This window comes from Rutidosis leptorrhynchoides, chromosome 1 (genome assembly GCF_046630445.1).
Source record: "Rutidosis leptorrhynchoides isolate AG116_Rl617_1_P2 chromosome 1, CSIRO_AGI_Rlap_v1, whole genome shotgun sequence".
Classification (NCBI taxonomy): Eukaryota; Viridiplantae; Streptophyta; class Magnoliopsida; order Asterales; family Asteraceae; genus Rutidosis; species Rutidosis leptorrhynchoides.
In genome coordinates this window covers 687,185,274-687,202,967 of record NC_092333.1, presented here as the reverse complement: position 1 = coordinate 687,202,967, position 17,694 = coordinate 687,185,274, and the positions used below count along the sequence as shown (strand labels likewise).

Sequence of the window (17,694 nt, the reverse complement as noted above, 5' to 3'; positions counted from 1 at the left end):
TGGGCCAAATTATTTGCACGAGCCCACCACCTACGTTTTAAATCCTTTAAGGGTTTGAATTTGGGATAGAGAAACCTGTCATCCCCTTTTTCCTTTCTCCCAGAAAATTCATAGTCAAAATTAGGGTTCATACCCTCCCTTTCCCATTTGGTCGTTTTCTGGGATTTGGATTCCTGATGAGGGTTTAATCCCTCTTTTTCGATTAATTCTTGAAGACATTGAAACTGATTATGGTTTTCCCATATTGCTTCATCTTTACCCCGGAGAGGGTTGTTTTTCTGATCTAATCTTTTTACTCCGGCCGTTTTGAAGCGATTAGGGTCTTCCCTTTTTGCTCCGGCCGTTTTATGTAATTGAGAAAAACAATTGAGAGGGGACTTACCTCTGCTATTAGCCCGAATGGTGGTTGAGGCATTTTTTCTGGTGACTTCATGGTTGCCGTCGTTTGCTGCCACCGTCGTCACTACCCTTTGTTTCTGCCTGTTCCACCATTCTGGGTTGCCTCTTGTTAATGTATGAGTTGCAAAAATATGGCTTTTCTTTTTTGCTTACTGATGTGCCGTTCCTAGTAAGTTTACTTTTATTTCTGGCCTCCACTGTTGTTGCCGTCTCCACCCTCTTCAGCCTTGAACCTTTTTGGTGGGCTATGAAGTTTTCGATGTTGGTATTGACCAGTGGTGGTTTACACAGAACATTAAGGTAAGTATTTTTACTCAGCCTCATTTGTTCAGAATTCATATTCTGTATTCTGAAATCGTTGGTGTTGCTTTGATTAATCGAGCTACCGTCATGCATTGACATGGCAGCTTTTATTTTTTCTGGTAAATGAATGAAGCTATGAAGATGTTTGTGGATTCAAACCTTCAGCTCTGATACCATGTTCAGTTTGATAAGTATAAAAAATGATCGGTTGTATTGACTAACTTTGTGTTCATACAATCTGAATTGAATTTTGATTATCAACCTAACAAGTGTTATATACATAAAATAAATAACAGCTAATTCCTATTGTGGGTAGGATCCAACAACACTTTTGAAGCCCCCATTACATAAGTGGAAATGTAGCTACAGAAGGTCAGAATTGATCCGTTATCCTTGGCTGTTACTTGGTCTTCTTAAATGGGAAATGATGAGAGTAACTTTCTTATCCCAATAATGAAAATCAGATACATAAACAAATTTACTTTGTGTAATGATGTTTATAACAAGATATGAAACAATCAACACATAAAGTATTGCTTACAACAATATAGATAATGTTTTATAGTTCAAAACATGGACTTCATACTGCAAAAAACATTTCGCATCTTACAAGACTAATTGTTCCAAATCAAGTCTTAAAACAATACTTAATAATAGCTTCAACACAAACTTGCATACTTGATTAATAGTTAATACAGTAGTAAATATCCAAACAGGTTTATTCCATATTCAAGAACCTCAAGGAACAACAGGTTTGTTATCCCAAGCTTCTCTGGTTTCGGCTAGATCAGGAGAGTAGCGTTTAGCCAATATATCAACCTGTTCAGCAAACGGCTTGCTACCATGATCAATGTGTTTAACCATTTGGTCCCATCTTTTTCTACAAATATCACCCGGTCTATGCTCAAGAAGATTATCCCAATCCACATCTTCAACACAAGCTGCATCAAGTTTATAAACTACACCGATCATTCGATAATCATCAGCATAGCTCCATCTCTTTTCAACCACCAAAGACGATGTTAACTGATTGAACCACTTGGTGCAACAAGTTGAATCACTTCTCGTCGATAGTTTTTCACTAATTGCAGTCCAAGGAATATTATCTCTCAGCATCCCATGCTTTGACTTTTTCTCACCGTTGACTTTCATTTGCAAATCCATGTTCACAAGACCGTATAAATTCTAATACTCTTCTTGGCTCCATTTGCAAATCCACTTTCATTTCCATCAAAACAATAGCCTTAGCCGGCCCTGTCTAAACAATAGCGGCTTTCTTAGGTTGTTGGTCAGTGTACCTAGTTCCATAACTATCCAAAGTGGCATATAAAAAGCGATAGTATGTTGGAATTAATTGGTCGTTAACCCTCAATTACCAACGCACAAAAAATCAGTCATCAAATCTAGTGAAAACGGCGAGTCTACTGAACTAAGCATAAAAACAATCATTAATTTTATTAAATACAATTATTATTAGTTATACAATAATTAGAACATAAAAAGATAAACACTACGGAGTACTAATTGGTGTTCACAACACCCCATAGCAAAATTCTTAGATAATTAACACATAATTAGTGAATGTAGTGAAAATTGAAAATTGAAACTCTTTGAATGCCTTCACAGTACCTCCCTCGTCACAGACGGAAAATAATCCCACCACTGCAAGATTATTTATACCACCATATTAGATACGTAAAATTACAAAGAATGTACATTAAACAGTAAACGGTGATTCTATTGAAAAAAAAGAAACAAACAAATCTAACAAGCTCACCTCGGTATAGGTACGGTGGGGGAAGCATGGTTGGGAAGGTGTAAGAGGAACCATCTCTGGGTTGACAGGGGGTGTTGAAAGCTTCGACGAGCCCAACACACCCACTATTGAGGATCTAGACTATACTAGACTCACTACACCAACACTTTGACGTTGATTAGCCTTTAATTTTATGAATTCTTAGTGCACAATAGTACTTAGGCGACAGTGTCGACCATATATCATTTAGGCGGTATAACCGACCATGTATCACTTAGGCGGCAGAGCCAACCATATAAGAAGAACAACACAAGTGCACTAAGAACTTAAACACAAACTGAGGCTTAACCGGGAAACTTAACAAAGAACACTTTTATTAATACAAAGAAACAATTACAATATTATGGACTCAACTCACACTCTTACTTCTTCACAACTTCTACTTCTAACTCTTCTTCACTTCTTACTTCTTCTCTACTTCACACTTCACTTACTCACACCTTACACAAATGAACTACTCATCACCCATATTTATACTAACCCATGGAACATTCTAGAAACTAGATATTTTCATGGATAAATATCTAGATATTTTCTACACATACAAATATCTAGATTTTTCCTATCAAATACAAATTTCTAGATTTTTCCTACCATATTCTAAATTCTAGATATTTTCTTATACATATTAATATCTAGATATTTTACATATATACATCTACTAATACTAAATTTGCATTGTATTTTAGCACTCCCCCTCAATGCAAATTTTCTTCCAACGATGTCTTGCAGACCATTCCAAGTGCTTCTCTGAATTTTGTAAACTTCGGTTTACTTAGGCTCTTGGTGAATATATATGTAACCTGTTCATCTGTCTTTGTTGGCTTCATCTTGATTTTACCTTCAAGGACCTTCTCGCGAACATAATGATAGTGCACTTCTATATGTTTTGTTCTTGCATGGAAGACTGGATTCTCTGCTAATCGAATAGCTGATAGATTATCGCATAAAATTTTTACTTGATAATTTGTTGATTGATGAAGATCTTCCATTAGTTGCTTCAACCAAGTAATTTCTTGTGTTGCTGATGCTGTCGATCGATATTCTGCTTCAGTGCTTGATAAGGATACAGTTGGTTGTCTCTTGATGCACCATGATATTACTCCTGATCCAATACTAAACACGTATCCAATTGTTGATTGTCGTGTATCATAGTCTCCAGCATAATCACGTCACAATATCCAGTCACCTGACATTCTTTTGTTCTCTTGTATAAAATATCAAAGTTAATAGTGCCTTTAACATACCTTAAGATACGTCCTACAGCATCAAGGTGTGGCTTCTTTGGATTGCTCATGTACCGACTAGCCACTCCAACTGCATAAGATATGTCTGGTCGGCTTAATGTGAGATAAATAAGACTTCCGACCAACTTTCGATACATGGTAACATCTTGAAGACTTTTTCCTTCGTCTGCTCGTAGTTTTGTATTCGGATCCATCGGAGTTGAGATAGGTTTGCAATTAAGCATTCCGTACCTTTGTAAAAGATCTCGCGCATATTTCTGTTGTCCCAGAAATAATCCTTCTCTTTTCTGCTCTATTTCGAGTCCAAGAAAATGTTTGATTTCTCCAAGCTCCTTCATATGAAATCTGATAGACAGATTCTCTCTTGTTCTTTGGATCTCCTCACAGTGATCTCCCGTGATGATTAAGTCATCCACATATACTAGCACTATGGCTAGTTTTCCTTGATCTTGTTTCACAAATAAACTAGAATCTGAAGGAGTAACTGTAAAACCACTTTGTACCAAGAACTCACCAATTTTCCCGTACCAAGCTCTTGGAGCTTGCTTCAAGCCATATAGTGCCTTCTTTAATTTACAGACATGGTCAGGATGGAACTTGTTCTCAAAGCCTCTTGGTTGCTCCATATAAATGTCTTTCTCAAGTTCTCCATGTAAGAAAGCGTTCTTGACATCCATCTGCCATAACTTCCAAGATTTGCTAGCGGCTAAAGCTAGTAGAGCTCGAATCGTTGAGATCTTCGCCACTGGACTAAACGTTTCTTCATAATCCAGCCCATATTGGTGAGAAAAATCTCTAGCAACAAGTCGAGCTTTATACCTTTCAATGGATCCATCTGATCGAGTCTTCACCTTATAAACCCATTTACAAGATATTGGTTTTACATCTTTTGGCTTTAGAACTAAACTCCATGTCTGGTTTTCTTTTAGTGCATTAATTTCTCCTTCCATCGCTTTCTGCCACTCTCGACTTTGTGCTGCTTCTTCACAAGTAGAAGGCTCAATAGGTATTGATTCATCCACATGAGCAGCATTGGCATACCTTGGATTAGGTTGTCTCGGCCTTGTTGATCTCCTTAATTCTTCTGCATGCTCCTCGACTTCCTTTTGGCTTGGACGAACCTCCTCGGATATAGATTGATGTACACCAGTTTTCCATGGACTCTTTTCCTTAGCGTACGACCCTTCTCCTTCTTTAGTTAGATCCAATACGTGCTCTTGACGTTCTTCTCTTTCTTCTGGGACTTCTTCTAATTTATGAGATTCTGGAAGCTCTATCTTTTATGGTGACCACCATGAAGAAGCTTCATCAAATACCACATTTCTTAAAGTATGGCACTTTCCCGTATTTGGATCACAACATCTCCATCCTTTTCTTGATTCATCATAACCGACAAAAATGCATCGGATTGCCTTCTTATCAAATTTGCTTCGTAGATGATCTGGTACGAAGACATAGCATACACATCCAAAAACCTTGAGATGATTGACGGTTGGCTTGATCTTCCATAATCTTTCATACGGTGAAATATGCCCCAACTTTGTTTGTGGAAGCCTATTTATCACATATGATGCCGTTCTCATACATTCAGCCCAAAATCTTCCTGGCACATTCTTACCATGAAGCATACTTCTCCAAGTTTCGGCAAGGTGACGATTCTTGCATTCTGCGACTCCATTCTGTTGTGGAGTATTGGGACAAGTTAATTGTCTTCTAATCTTGTGCTTCTCAAGATAGATATTGAACTCGATTGATAAATATTCTCCTCCATTATCTGTGCGTAAGCATCGAATCTTATAATTGTGCTCACTTTCTACCTTATTCTTGAACTCTTTAAACTTCAGAAAAGTCTCCGACTTTTCTTTCATGAAGTAAACCCACACATACCTTGAGAAGTCATCAATGAATGTCACCATATACTTCATGCCTCCAAGTGATGTTTGTTTCACTGGGCCGAAGACATCTGAGTGTATGAGCTCTAGTGGTGTCTTGGACTGATGCGCTGACTCCTTGAATGGCAATTGGTGAGCATTGCCAAATTGACATCCAGCACATATTGTATCTGTTCGGATATCAATTTGAGGAAGCCCATTTACTATGTGTTTTACCATCATCTCCTTTAACTTGTTGTAGCCCACATGCCCAAGACGTTCATGCCAAAGATCAGCTGTCTCATTTTTTCGAGTCTTATCCACATATGCTGTTTCAGCAGATAGTACATAGACCGACTCTATTCTTCTACCTTGCATAATTGGATTGCCAACCACCTTCACTCTCTTGAATACGGACACATCTTCTGGTCCAAAGAGCACATAATTTCCTTCTGCTGTCAATTGTGGTACTGATAGTAAATTCTTCTTTAGGCCAGGGACAAGATACACCTTCTCGAGTTGGAGCTTATGAGAGCCGCCTTCATTTGGAATTATTGTCTTTCCAATGTGAGAAATAGATAACCTTGAATTGTCGGCTGTCAACACGACTCTCTTTCCTTTGTAATCATCCATTTCTTGCAGCTTCGTCTCATCATTGGTCATATGATTTGAGCACCCAGAATCAATGATCCAATTATCTTTGTAGTTTATTTTTGACTTTAAGGTTGCTGCAAGAGCTTGATCATCCATGTCAGCTTCAACGGAGAGTCCTGCTTCTGCATCCCAAGTTTCCTCATTAATGGATGCTTCGAATGTGACCTCTTTCTTCTCATCTCTTGCAGCGGCCACATTTCCTTCGAAAGTTCGCCTTCTGGGGAATCTACAATCTCGAGTAAAATGACCCTTCTTGCCACAATTGAAGCATTCACCATTCTTTATCTTATCATTTTCTCCATATTGTTGGCAATGATATTTTCTTCCTTCTTGAGCTCCCCCTGAAGCGTTGCTTTTCGATTTTAGACGACCCTTGCATCCATATATCTTACTTTCTTTCATCGCCTCTTGTCTTCGAGATGTTGCTTTCTTCTTATTGGTGAAGAGTGCATCTTCTCCGTCTTTTATGGTTACTTCATTCATCTGCTTGGCTAATGCCTCTTGATTAGCCAATAAATTCTCCAGCTCTATTAATGATGGTTGAGTAGGCCATCCTCTCACAGCAGCTACAAATCCATTATACTCGGACCTTAAGCCGTGGATGATAATTCTCTTCATCCTTGCATCACTCACTTTCTCTTCAGGAGCAAGCTGAGATATCTCACAACAAATAGATTTCACCTTGGTGAAATACTGAGAAATAGACAAACTTCCTTGTGAGATACCTGCGAGCTCATTTTCCAAGAGCTGGAGGCGTGCTTCATTCTTCTTTGAAAATAACTTGTCAAAAGTTTCCCAAGCTGCCTTCGGTGTTTTCTCGTCACGGATGTGCTCCAATAGATCCTCCTCGATTGTAGTCTTCAGTATAAATAAAGCCTTTCCAGCCTTGATGTTCCATTTTCTCAAGGCTTCAGCATTTTCTTTTGGTGGAGGCGTTATGTCAGTGCCAGCAACTATTTCCCATAAATCCTGTCCTTGCAGGTAGGATTCTATACAAGTCCGCTAATAACCATAGTTGTGGTTATTGAGACTCTTGATACCACTGCTCGTACTTGCAAGATCTGCCATTATGACGTCCAACAAGCTTGGTCCCTGACCGATGAGCTTTCACAGTTCCTAACTGTGCTCCGACAGAATCTCCCTTAGGGCCTTGGTGTTAACAAGACGATGTAAACGTCCAACGTTTACCGATGAGTACCTCCACTAGCAATGGTCCCGAACGACCCTCTCTGATACCAATTGTTGAAAGCTTCGACGAGCCCAACACACCCACTATTGAGGATCTAGACTATACTAGACTCACTACACCAACACTTTGACGTTGATTAGCCTTTAATTTTATGAATTCTTAGTGCACAATAGTACTTAGGCGACAGTGTCGACCATATATCATTTAGGCGGTATAACCGACCATGTATCACGTAGGCGGCAGAGCTGACCATATAAGAAGAACAACACAAGTGCACTAAGAACTTAAACACAAACTGAGGCTTAACCGGAAAACTTAACAAAGAACACTTTTATTAATACAAAGAAACAATTACAATATTATGGACTCAACTCACACTCTTACTTCTTCACAACTTCTACTTCTAACTCTTCTTCACTTCTTACTTCTTCTCTACTTCACACTTCAATTACTCACACCTTACACAAATGAACTACTCATCACCCATATTTATACTAACCCATGGAACATTCTAGAAACTAGATATTTCCATGGATAAATATCTAGATATTTTCTACACATACAAATATCTAGATTTTTCCTATCAAATACAAATTTCTTGATTTTTTCTACCATATTCTAAATTCTAGATATTTTCTTATACATATTAATATCTAGATATTTTACATATATACATCTACTAATACCAAATTTGCATTGTATTTTAACAGGGGGGTACGAAGGAGTGTTCGAATAGGGCAGTGTCGCACCTTCATCTCCTGAAACCCACACAAATTGATCACAAAATGACCTCAATTAACATGCATGCGTTAATAACTCATGATAGTACCTGCATCATCCTGATACATAGAAGGAGGAGGAGAAGGTTCACTAGAAGCCATATGGGAGTCACTTATAAAATGGTTCGCCTGATAACATCAGGTAAAAAGTAATTAGCACGTATCCCCACTTATTGTATTATATATACTAAATAATAATATAATAATTAGCATGTATCCCCATTTATGAAGCCATGGTCATGAAAGAAAAAGAGATTGAATAAAAAAGTGCCTTTCTATTTCTTTTGTCAATTGAATAACTTGGATTTCCACCTGACCCAAAAAAAGAAAAATCAGATCAGAAAAATTATTCAAAGATATGACTCGGGGCACAACATGATGGTTTTCATCATGCGAGTCCATATGAAAACCTATACCCTCCAAGAAAACAGACTCTGCCATATTTTGATTTGATCCTTCTTCCGTTGCGGATGCAGGATAAACCAAATCCAATTTCCTTTTAGTGACAGTTGAAACCTCGTTCCTCTGAATACAAGATTCTCCATCTGAAACCATAGGTTAAATACATACATACATTACATATGTAATGAGAGAAACATATCATTTAATTTGGCCAAGTAAACCAGTCGATCTTACCACGGATGCATTTTTCCAGATCAATTTCTGGAACAGCCGCAAGAATCAGGTGTTCAATATAACGCAGAATATACCACCTAACAGATAAATCTGGTACCATTGGATTTACCCAGAAAGAACGGCATTTAGGGCATTCTCCGGTCTCTGAAATTGATTCAGAGATGCCTGTGTGCCCACAAAAAAAAAAAAAAACACACGTCAATTATGTATCACACACATATTTGTGTATACGTGTATGTGCGTCAGTGCGTGCAGTTAAATATATATAATTAAATATAATATGAACATCAAACAACCAGGTCTTACATTTTTTGCAAAACCTATGCTCACAGCAGGCTATACTTACAGCCTCCTTGAAATATCCGTCGCAAAGTATGCATCTTAGTTATGGTGGAATGGCATCTTGTCTCAAAACAATACCATTTGTGTTAGCCACTCTATTATGTCAAATCAAAACTTTAGGAAGAATTAAAAATATTCTATATAAGCCTGAACTTATCATTTATAGTAAACCAAACAGATCGTAAGATACAATTACCTTTCCAATTGTTTGCGCTGATCTTCAAAAATAAGCTTATTCTTTAGAACTGTCTCCTCTGTTTTATTGAGATCCATACCCTTGTACTTGAATGAAACAAGAACAATAATAATTATAATTATTATTATTAACAATAACAACAAGGGTGATGTCTTATGGACCAAGCTTGTCCAAAAACGGTTGATTAAGTTTCCTTTTCAGTTTTTACATGACCCTACCTATAAAAAAAAAGCAGACCTTATTATTTACTCTATGGTAAAGTCTAGTTCCTACCTAATAAATAATAAAGAATAATTCATACGAATAGTTACTAATTTACTATCATTTCCAACTCTCCATATTCTCTTCTTTAAAATCAAAAACCACTTCTCTTTCCTCAATATCACAACAACCACCCCAATCTCTAAACTTCAATTTGCTCTTCTTTGTGGACTAGCTATAAATCACCTCTACTAGCATTAAACTAGAAATCGCGTACATATTCCACCGAAACAAATTTCATCCGTGTCAGATGTCTGACGCGCTCCCATTAATTTTCCCATAAACTTCGCCGGAATCCTGTTTCCGGCTACCTCGTTCATAATCTGGGCAATAAATTTGGAATACTTCGACCCTTACTGGCGGTGCATTTGCGAAATTCACTCCGTTCTTCACCAATCTTTTCTAATTTTTCAAACCCGTAAAATCAAAACGTTCAGTTGGTGTGCTGTTGTTGCAATCGCTACGGTTCATCCTACAAAATAGTTCGGGCGAACGTTACAATCAAATTTCTTGGGTTTATTGTTGTTGTAAATAAATATTTGGAGTCAAAGGTTTGAAAATGAGGGTAAAAGAAGTGGGTAAAAAAATGGAATTATGGGAGAGTGCTCATCAGTTCACACATCGGAGATTCTTAAAATTTTTATTTAATAATATTGAATGCATACAATTATCATAAATTACAATACTGAACTTGATGGAATATATAGATAGATTTTAAAAACTTTATGAATATATTTACAAGAATTAATTTTATTTAATAATATTATTAATGTTATTTATATTTTATATTTTTATATACCGTAAAAGTGTAGAGTTAAAGTTAATTGTAGGTGTCATGAATCATGATTACTTAATAATATACTCTACATATTACTTATATTTTAATTATAGTGTAATTATTATCTAATTATAATTTATAAAAAATAGTAAGTTTTGGTCCAAAGAAGTCAAACTTTGGTCCAAATACATAAAGCCTAACAACAATATCAATAATAAATTATTAGTATTTAATAATAATAATAATAATAATAATAATAATAATAATAATAATAATAATTAATAATAATAAAATACTAATAACAATAACAATAACAATGAAAAAAATAAAAACAGAAGAACAATAGTACATTCAAGCAATACATGACTCGATAAACAAGACATTTTCTTTAACCCTACTTGATAAACAAGACTAAAAAGGTTAAACGCAGGGGCGGATCCAGCATGGTGTAACTGGGGTCATCCGCCCCGACGACCGAGAATATTTTAATATTTTTTATGTAATTTCGATAGAACTGTGCGTAACAATCTGGTTATATAATATATATATATAAGAAATATAGAACAAATTATCCCTTTGATCAGTTGGTTATCATGCAACGCTAATAACAAAATGGGTCAGAGGTTTGAGTCTTACAAGTGTTGTTTTTAATTATTTTAATAGCTTTTATGTGTTACTCCTATCTCTTTGAGAAACTTGCCAGCTCTTAGTCCTTACAATGAACACTTTAGTGATAGAAATACAAAGGTGTTATAATAATATTCTTTTTAAAATTCAACTAAATTTAGTAAAATTTTCACCCCATCGAAAAAAGATCCTAGTTCCGCCACTGGTTAAACGTCCAAATCATGGCAAAACAAAAACAAAAGTTATCTGCAAACATGCTCCTAGAAGCAGAAAAACACTAGTTTATCTTTATTTTTCCTTACCAACAACTAAGAAAAACACTACTTTATCATTAATGAAATCAATCATTAGGAGTACGTTTTCAGTTTGAAATGCTAAAAATAAATCTAACGTTCCTTATATCAAGACAACCATTCAATTATGTACAATAAATATATCCATTACCAATTTGCATATGTTTAAAACTCAAAATCCGTATATTTATTATCGAGCAAGTGAAACCCTAATAAACGATATACCGTTCGCATAATTTGACGTACATCATGTAACAGAAAACTTCGAATTTAAAGGAACATCAACTAAATTACGCAAATAGAAAACAGGTACGTAGCAATAAAACCTAAATATCACAATTAAGCTATTACACCTAAATACTTGCATAAAATTCAGAGACAATGAAGTATAAGCGTGAGTTCTAGCCTATAAAAGAAGGCGTAAAAGATGCAATCGAATAGAATAGAAATTGAGAATAAGACCAAAGCTTACTGCTTTTCAAATCAAAATAGTAGTAGTAGGACTGTAGGAGTAATAAGAACAATATTAAACCCTTGTTTCTGCGAATATATAAAGCTGGATAGTGTCGATGGAGAATATGGGCTTCTCAATCTATTCGAATTGGGCCTGTCAACCCAACTTTATTGAACTTGTTCTTTTTTGCCACTGAATTAAAGGGATATCGACACTTTTCACATCAAGATAGCATTGTGTCGAGGTTCGGAAGACATGATGCAAAAGCACGTCAAGAAGACTGACCATGCACCACTCCATGTCATGGAAAATGGTAATGTTTGGGTCCAATGCATAGCCCAAAAGGCATGTGGCGGTAGGCGAATGTTATGTATAGAACTATAGACAAGTGAACGTTGTCTTCCTTGAGCTTTTACATCGAGCAGAATCTAAATATACTCAGAGAAACCATCGAGAAAACAAATTTCGAGATAATCTCTATAACGTTTGATTGATGAACAAGAGTGAAAAATGATCCTTGTGAGTTGCATCGTTCGATTTTTGATAATCAGACCTTCCCCGCGGTCACTTTGCGGGTTGGATTGAGCTCATTATCCTCGTTTGTAATCACCGTTATTCCTCCTACCACAAGATTACCCAAACTGATAACCTTTCATTATCATGTGAATTTGAATTCATTCAAATATTTTCAACGCTTCTCATTAGAACATAAGAGTTGAACTTTGTGTAATGAAATCAAATACATAAACAGATTTACTATGTAATGATGTTTATAACAAGATATGAAACAATCAACACATAAAGTATCACTTACAACTATTTAGACGATGTTTTATAGTTCAAAACATGGACTTCATACTACAAAAAACATTGCGCATCGTACACCACTAACCGTTCCAAACCAAGTCTCAAAACACTACTTAATAATAGCTTCAACACAAACTTGCATAAATGATTAATAGCTAATAGTAAATATCAAAACATGTTTATTATTAACCAAAAACCTCAAGGAACAACAGGTTTGTTATCCCAAGCTTCTCTGGTTTCGGCTAGATCAGGAGAGTAGCGTTTAGCCAATATATCAACCTGTTCAGCAAACGGCTTGCTACCATGATCAATATATTTAACCATTTGGTCCCATCTTTTTCTACAAATATCACCCGGTCTATGCTCAAGCAAATTATCCCAATCCACATCTTCAACACACGCAGCATCAAGTTCATAAAGTGCACCAATCATTCGATAATCATCAGCATCGCTCCATTTCTTTTCAACCACCAAAGACGACGTTAACTGATTGTACCACTTCGTACAACAAGTCGAATCACTTCTCGTCGATAGTTTCTCACTAATTGCAGTCCAAGGAATATTATCTCTCAACATCCCATGCTTTGACTTTTTCTCACTGTTGACTTTCATTTGCAAATCCATGTTGACCAAATCATACAAATTCTGATACTCTTCTTGACTCCATTTTCCCAATTTTAAATTCTCAAACTTGATTCTTCGCCAAGTGTCCTTTACGTGAAACCGATGTTTACCGAGTTCGTCGGCCAGTTTCTTCCAATCGTTACCATGTTTTTTATGATATTCTTTCAATAATTCAATCTCTTCTGGGGTCCACGACCGGTTTTCAGACCTTTCAAACAAAATATGAGCTCGAGAGTAAACAGCAGTATGTGGTCGGTACGGTATGCAAGTCCCGATTTCTTGCCAACATTTTTTCATTCCCGCGTGAGACTTACAGTTTAGGACCTTTTTTAAACCATCGTCTCCCAAACCATTCGCCGTTACATAATCCAAAACCGCCTGTTTTACAATTTCGTCTTCTTCTGGTGTAAACCTTTTACCTCTTACTAAATCATCTTGTTTTGTTGGTTGCTTTTCGGATTCGGACTCTGATGCCGGAAACACTTCCACTTGACCCGCGAAGCTAACTTTCTTCGATTTACCTTTTGTTTTTGGTTTCTCTGTATTTTTGTTTTCTACGGTCTTTTTGTTGACTTCTCCAGATTTGACTTTGACCATTTGTTTCTTTGAACTTTTGACAGACTTGGTCTTCTTTTTTCCTTTAAAATCTTCGCCGTCTTCATTGTCCATAGTCCTGTCCATCTCAGTGTCTGTTTTCTTCTTCTTTTTCTTTTTCTCAAGTTTCGGGTCACAATCGATCTCTTCAGCAGGTTCATTATCTTGACCCGGTTTGTTTTCAGATGAATCTCGCTTCCTCTTCTTCTTTTCAGTTTTTTGTGAGCCATCATCATTTACCAAATCGCCCTTATCATGTTGATTTTCACTTCCATTTCCATCTTCATTTGATTTTGATTTTGTTTTCTTCTCCTTATTATGATTATGACCTTTCTCCTTTAAAAGATCACCACCTACATCTAAAACACCTTCACCAGCACCAGCATACAACAAATCATCGGTCTTAGTCTTGTTTTTCTTCGATTTCTTGTCCTTTTTTGTAACACTGGCCTCTGCATCTTCCCCTGTTTTGTCCATTTGTGTACTCACACCTGGCTTCTTAACTCGTGTTACCTAAAAAGAAAGACACTGTTGTAAATAGTGCATCTATGAAAATAACTCAGCTGAAATATGCAAATTTACATGTGTACTTAATCTACCTTAGAATGCATTGCATAGAAACTAAGCATGCTATAGATTATCATGTAACACTTAATCATATGACCAATAAAAGACAAAATATCCAGCAGTGATAGCAATCAGAAAAAGAAAGTATCTATGAATTTTATAAAAGTTTGATGTCTACAAACTTTATATCTTTGACCATATGTGTAATGCTAAATCTTTCGGTGACAATGTTTCATAAGAGAGATAATTTTTGAAGTGTGAAGTATTTCGTCTATGAAGTAATCCAAAGTAATCAGTAATGCACAATTATCATAAAAAAAGCTTACTCTGCAGTTTGCACTCAAAAAGAATATTTAATTTTTTTCAATCATAGTGTAAAAACTTAAGCCTAAAAATTCACCTTCTATTAGATTGTAAAGAGCATAAAAAGAATATTGGTGAATATCATCATCATCTGGTTACTAATACTAACCACAAGCAATTTTCCAACAATTATGAAGGAAAAAAAAGATAGTAAGATGTGCATCAGTGCATGTTATGACCTTAGATGTTCATTTGCAGAACTATAATGTGGAGGAGGTATGGTGAATTGTGGTTAATTTCTAATACAAAGCTAATTTCACAAAAGAAGACTGGTAATAAACCTGTGAAATTCACATTGCAGATCATCATGTCTATATAGAACAAACAATTAAAACACGCATAGAAGTAATGACCGGTATCCGTGAAATCGGAAGTGCGTGATTCAACTATAACAAATACAAATACATGATTTGTGGAAATTTATTGAATAAAAATTATTTGAATACCAAACAAATGAAACTAAATGGAATTTAGTTCTATTTTCCTTCTTTCCAGTTTCCACATAGCAACAGCAGATTTCTCATATCTCCATATGAGTATATAACTACTGCATTAAATCGATAAAACACTTCTACATATTTACCCACCAGAAAAGTATAACGAAACAATAATTGGAAACTAACATGGACTAATTTGAGCAACCAAAGCCCAATATATAAATAAAGGTCAGCAAAATCCTTCATATGTTTAATTATTGTCACTATATATCATCAACCTAATCAAATTGGGAGCATTTGTAATGTTCCTTAAGAGCAAGGTCCAGGTGTTGTTGTCAAGCATCAAATAAATTAAAAAGTTAATCAAGTTCTGATAGATTTTTGGTAGCTGATTTGGGTGATTGAATACAGATTATAGGTAGCACTACCTAACTATTAATAACTTACGATAAATTAATAATTTGGTTCTAAATAATTTTAAAGGCACAATAATCATAACACCTTAATTTCATTAGATTATAATAATTAGAAAAATGACCTATTTGGATTATTGGTTCCATAAAGTTACTAACTTTAAGCAAAAAGTGAGCTGCAGTTGATACCTCGTTAATAGTCCTGTTCATCTCAGTGTCTGTTGTCTTCTTCTTTTTCTTTTTCTCAAGTTTCGGGTCACAATCGATCTCTTCAGCAGGTTCATTATTTTGACCCTGAATGTTTTCAGATGAATCTTGCTTTCTCTTCTTCTTCTTCTTCTCCTTCTCCTTCTCCTTCTTTTCAGTTTTATGTGAACCACCATCATTTACCAAATCGCCCTTATCATGTTGATCTCCATTTCCATCTTCATTTGATTTTGATTTTCTTTTCTTCTCCTTATGCTTATGACCTTTTTCCATTAAAAGATCACCACCAACATCTGAAACACCTTCACCAGCACCAGCATAAAACAAATCATCGGTCTTGGTCTTGTTTTTCTTCAATTTCTTTTCTTTCTTTGCAGCACTGGCATCAGCATCTTCCCTTATTTTATCCATTTATGTAATCTCGCCTGGCTCCTTAACTCGTGTTACCTAAAAAGAAAGACATGATTGTCAATACTTATGCAGCGACGATGATTCATCATGGTAAAAGACCATCTATAAAAGTAATTCAGCTGCAATATGCAATTTGCATGTGTACTTAATCTACCTTATAATGCATTGCATAGAAACTAAGCATGATATAGAATATCATTGAGCACCTAACCATATCATCATACGTGGTTATGACCATAAAAGGCTAAAATATCCAACAGTGATAGCAATCAGAACAAGAAACTAACAAAGTATTCATGAACTTTACAAAAGTTTAATGTATACAAAAATTATTTCTTTGACCATATGCTTCATTTGAAATCTTTCAGGGACAATGTTTCATAAGAGATAATCGTCGAAGTGTGTACAATAATCATCGAAAACGATTACTCTGCAGTATGCGCTCAAAAGATTATTTATAAAAAAATGTTTGATGACCAAACACATGAAACTGAAATGAATTTAGTTCTAATTTCCTACTCCACATAGCAACAGGCCAACATCAGGCTTCTCATATCTCCATATGAGTCTATAGCTACTGCATCTAATCGATAAAACACTTATACATATTTACCCACCAGAAAAGTATAATGAAACTATAATTGGAAACTAACATGGACTAACTTGAGCTAACAAACACCAATATACGAATAATAAGGTCAACAAAATCCTTCATATGTTTAATTATATGACTATATGTCATCATCCTAATCAAGTTGATCAAGTTCTGATAGATTTTTGGCAGCTGATTGGGTGAATGAATACTGATTATAGTTCACACTACCTAACAATTAATAACTTATTAAACTTATGATTTGATTCTGATAAAATTTAAAGACACAATAATTAAAACACCTTAATAATTTCATTTAATTTCATTAAATTATGATTAGGAAAAAACCTGTACCACGCTAATTTAAGCAAACAGTGAGCTGCAGTTGAGATAGGTTTAATGTAAGAAACTCCTAAATTGAATTATGTAAGCTATTGAAACTAGGGTAGAGTATCAACTTATAAATTAAGAACAGCACAACAACAATAATAATAATATAGATTAACAAAAACAATACACAATAAAGCGAGGAATTAATGAGAATTAGAGGGAGAATTAGGGTTTTGAGAAAGTACCATGTAGGGTGAGAGAAATAAACAGCGACAATTAAGAATTTTGGAGATGGAGATGATTTGGACAATTGCCGGGTATGGGTACATCCGTTATATTAACGGGTTTGATTGATTCCGTATCTAAAAACTCACATCAATTTTAGAGATAACTAGTCCGGAGCAGCCCGCGCGATGCGGCGGAGGCTTTGGCCTGCATGTTCGTATTTAATGTAGTGTTGTGTATGTAAAGAGTGACAAACAGTCCATGTGTTAAGACCCGTTT

General features: G+C 35.6%; 1 protein-coding gene across 1 annotated transcript; it reads right to left on the bottom strand.

The window, feature by feature from the left end:
- Window positions 1-12,628: 12,628 nt before the first annotated feature.
- On the bottom strand, window positions 12,629-17,397 carry LOC139886051 (uncharacterized). Its single transcript, XM_071869789.1, has 3 exons — window positions 17,378-17,397; window positions 15,840-16,304; window positions 12,629-14,383 (listed from the first exon to the last, which is right to left on the bottom strand). The coding sequence occupies exons 2-3, from the start codon at window positions 16,266-16,268 to the stop codon at window positions 12,851-12,853; spliced, it is 1,962 nt and encodes a 653-aa protein (XP_071725890.1). The 5' UTR covers window positions 16,269-16,304; window positions 17,378-17,397; the 3' UTR covers window positions 12,629-12,850.
- Between the last annotated feature and the right edge of the window lie 297 nt (window positions 17,398-17,694).

What these genes read in the sequence shown, in the direction of transcription:
- LOC139886051 (XM_071869789.1), bottom strand. Translation starts at nt 16,268, where the DNA reads ATGGATAAAATAAGGGAAGATGCTGATGCCAGTGCTGCAAAGAAAGAA. An exon ending in TGAACAGGACTATTAACGAG is followed by an intron (nt 14,384 to 15,839) that starts GTATCAACTGCA and finishes CTTTCTTTTTAG; the next exon opens with GTAACACGAGTTAAGAAGCC.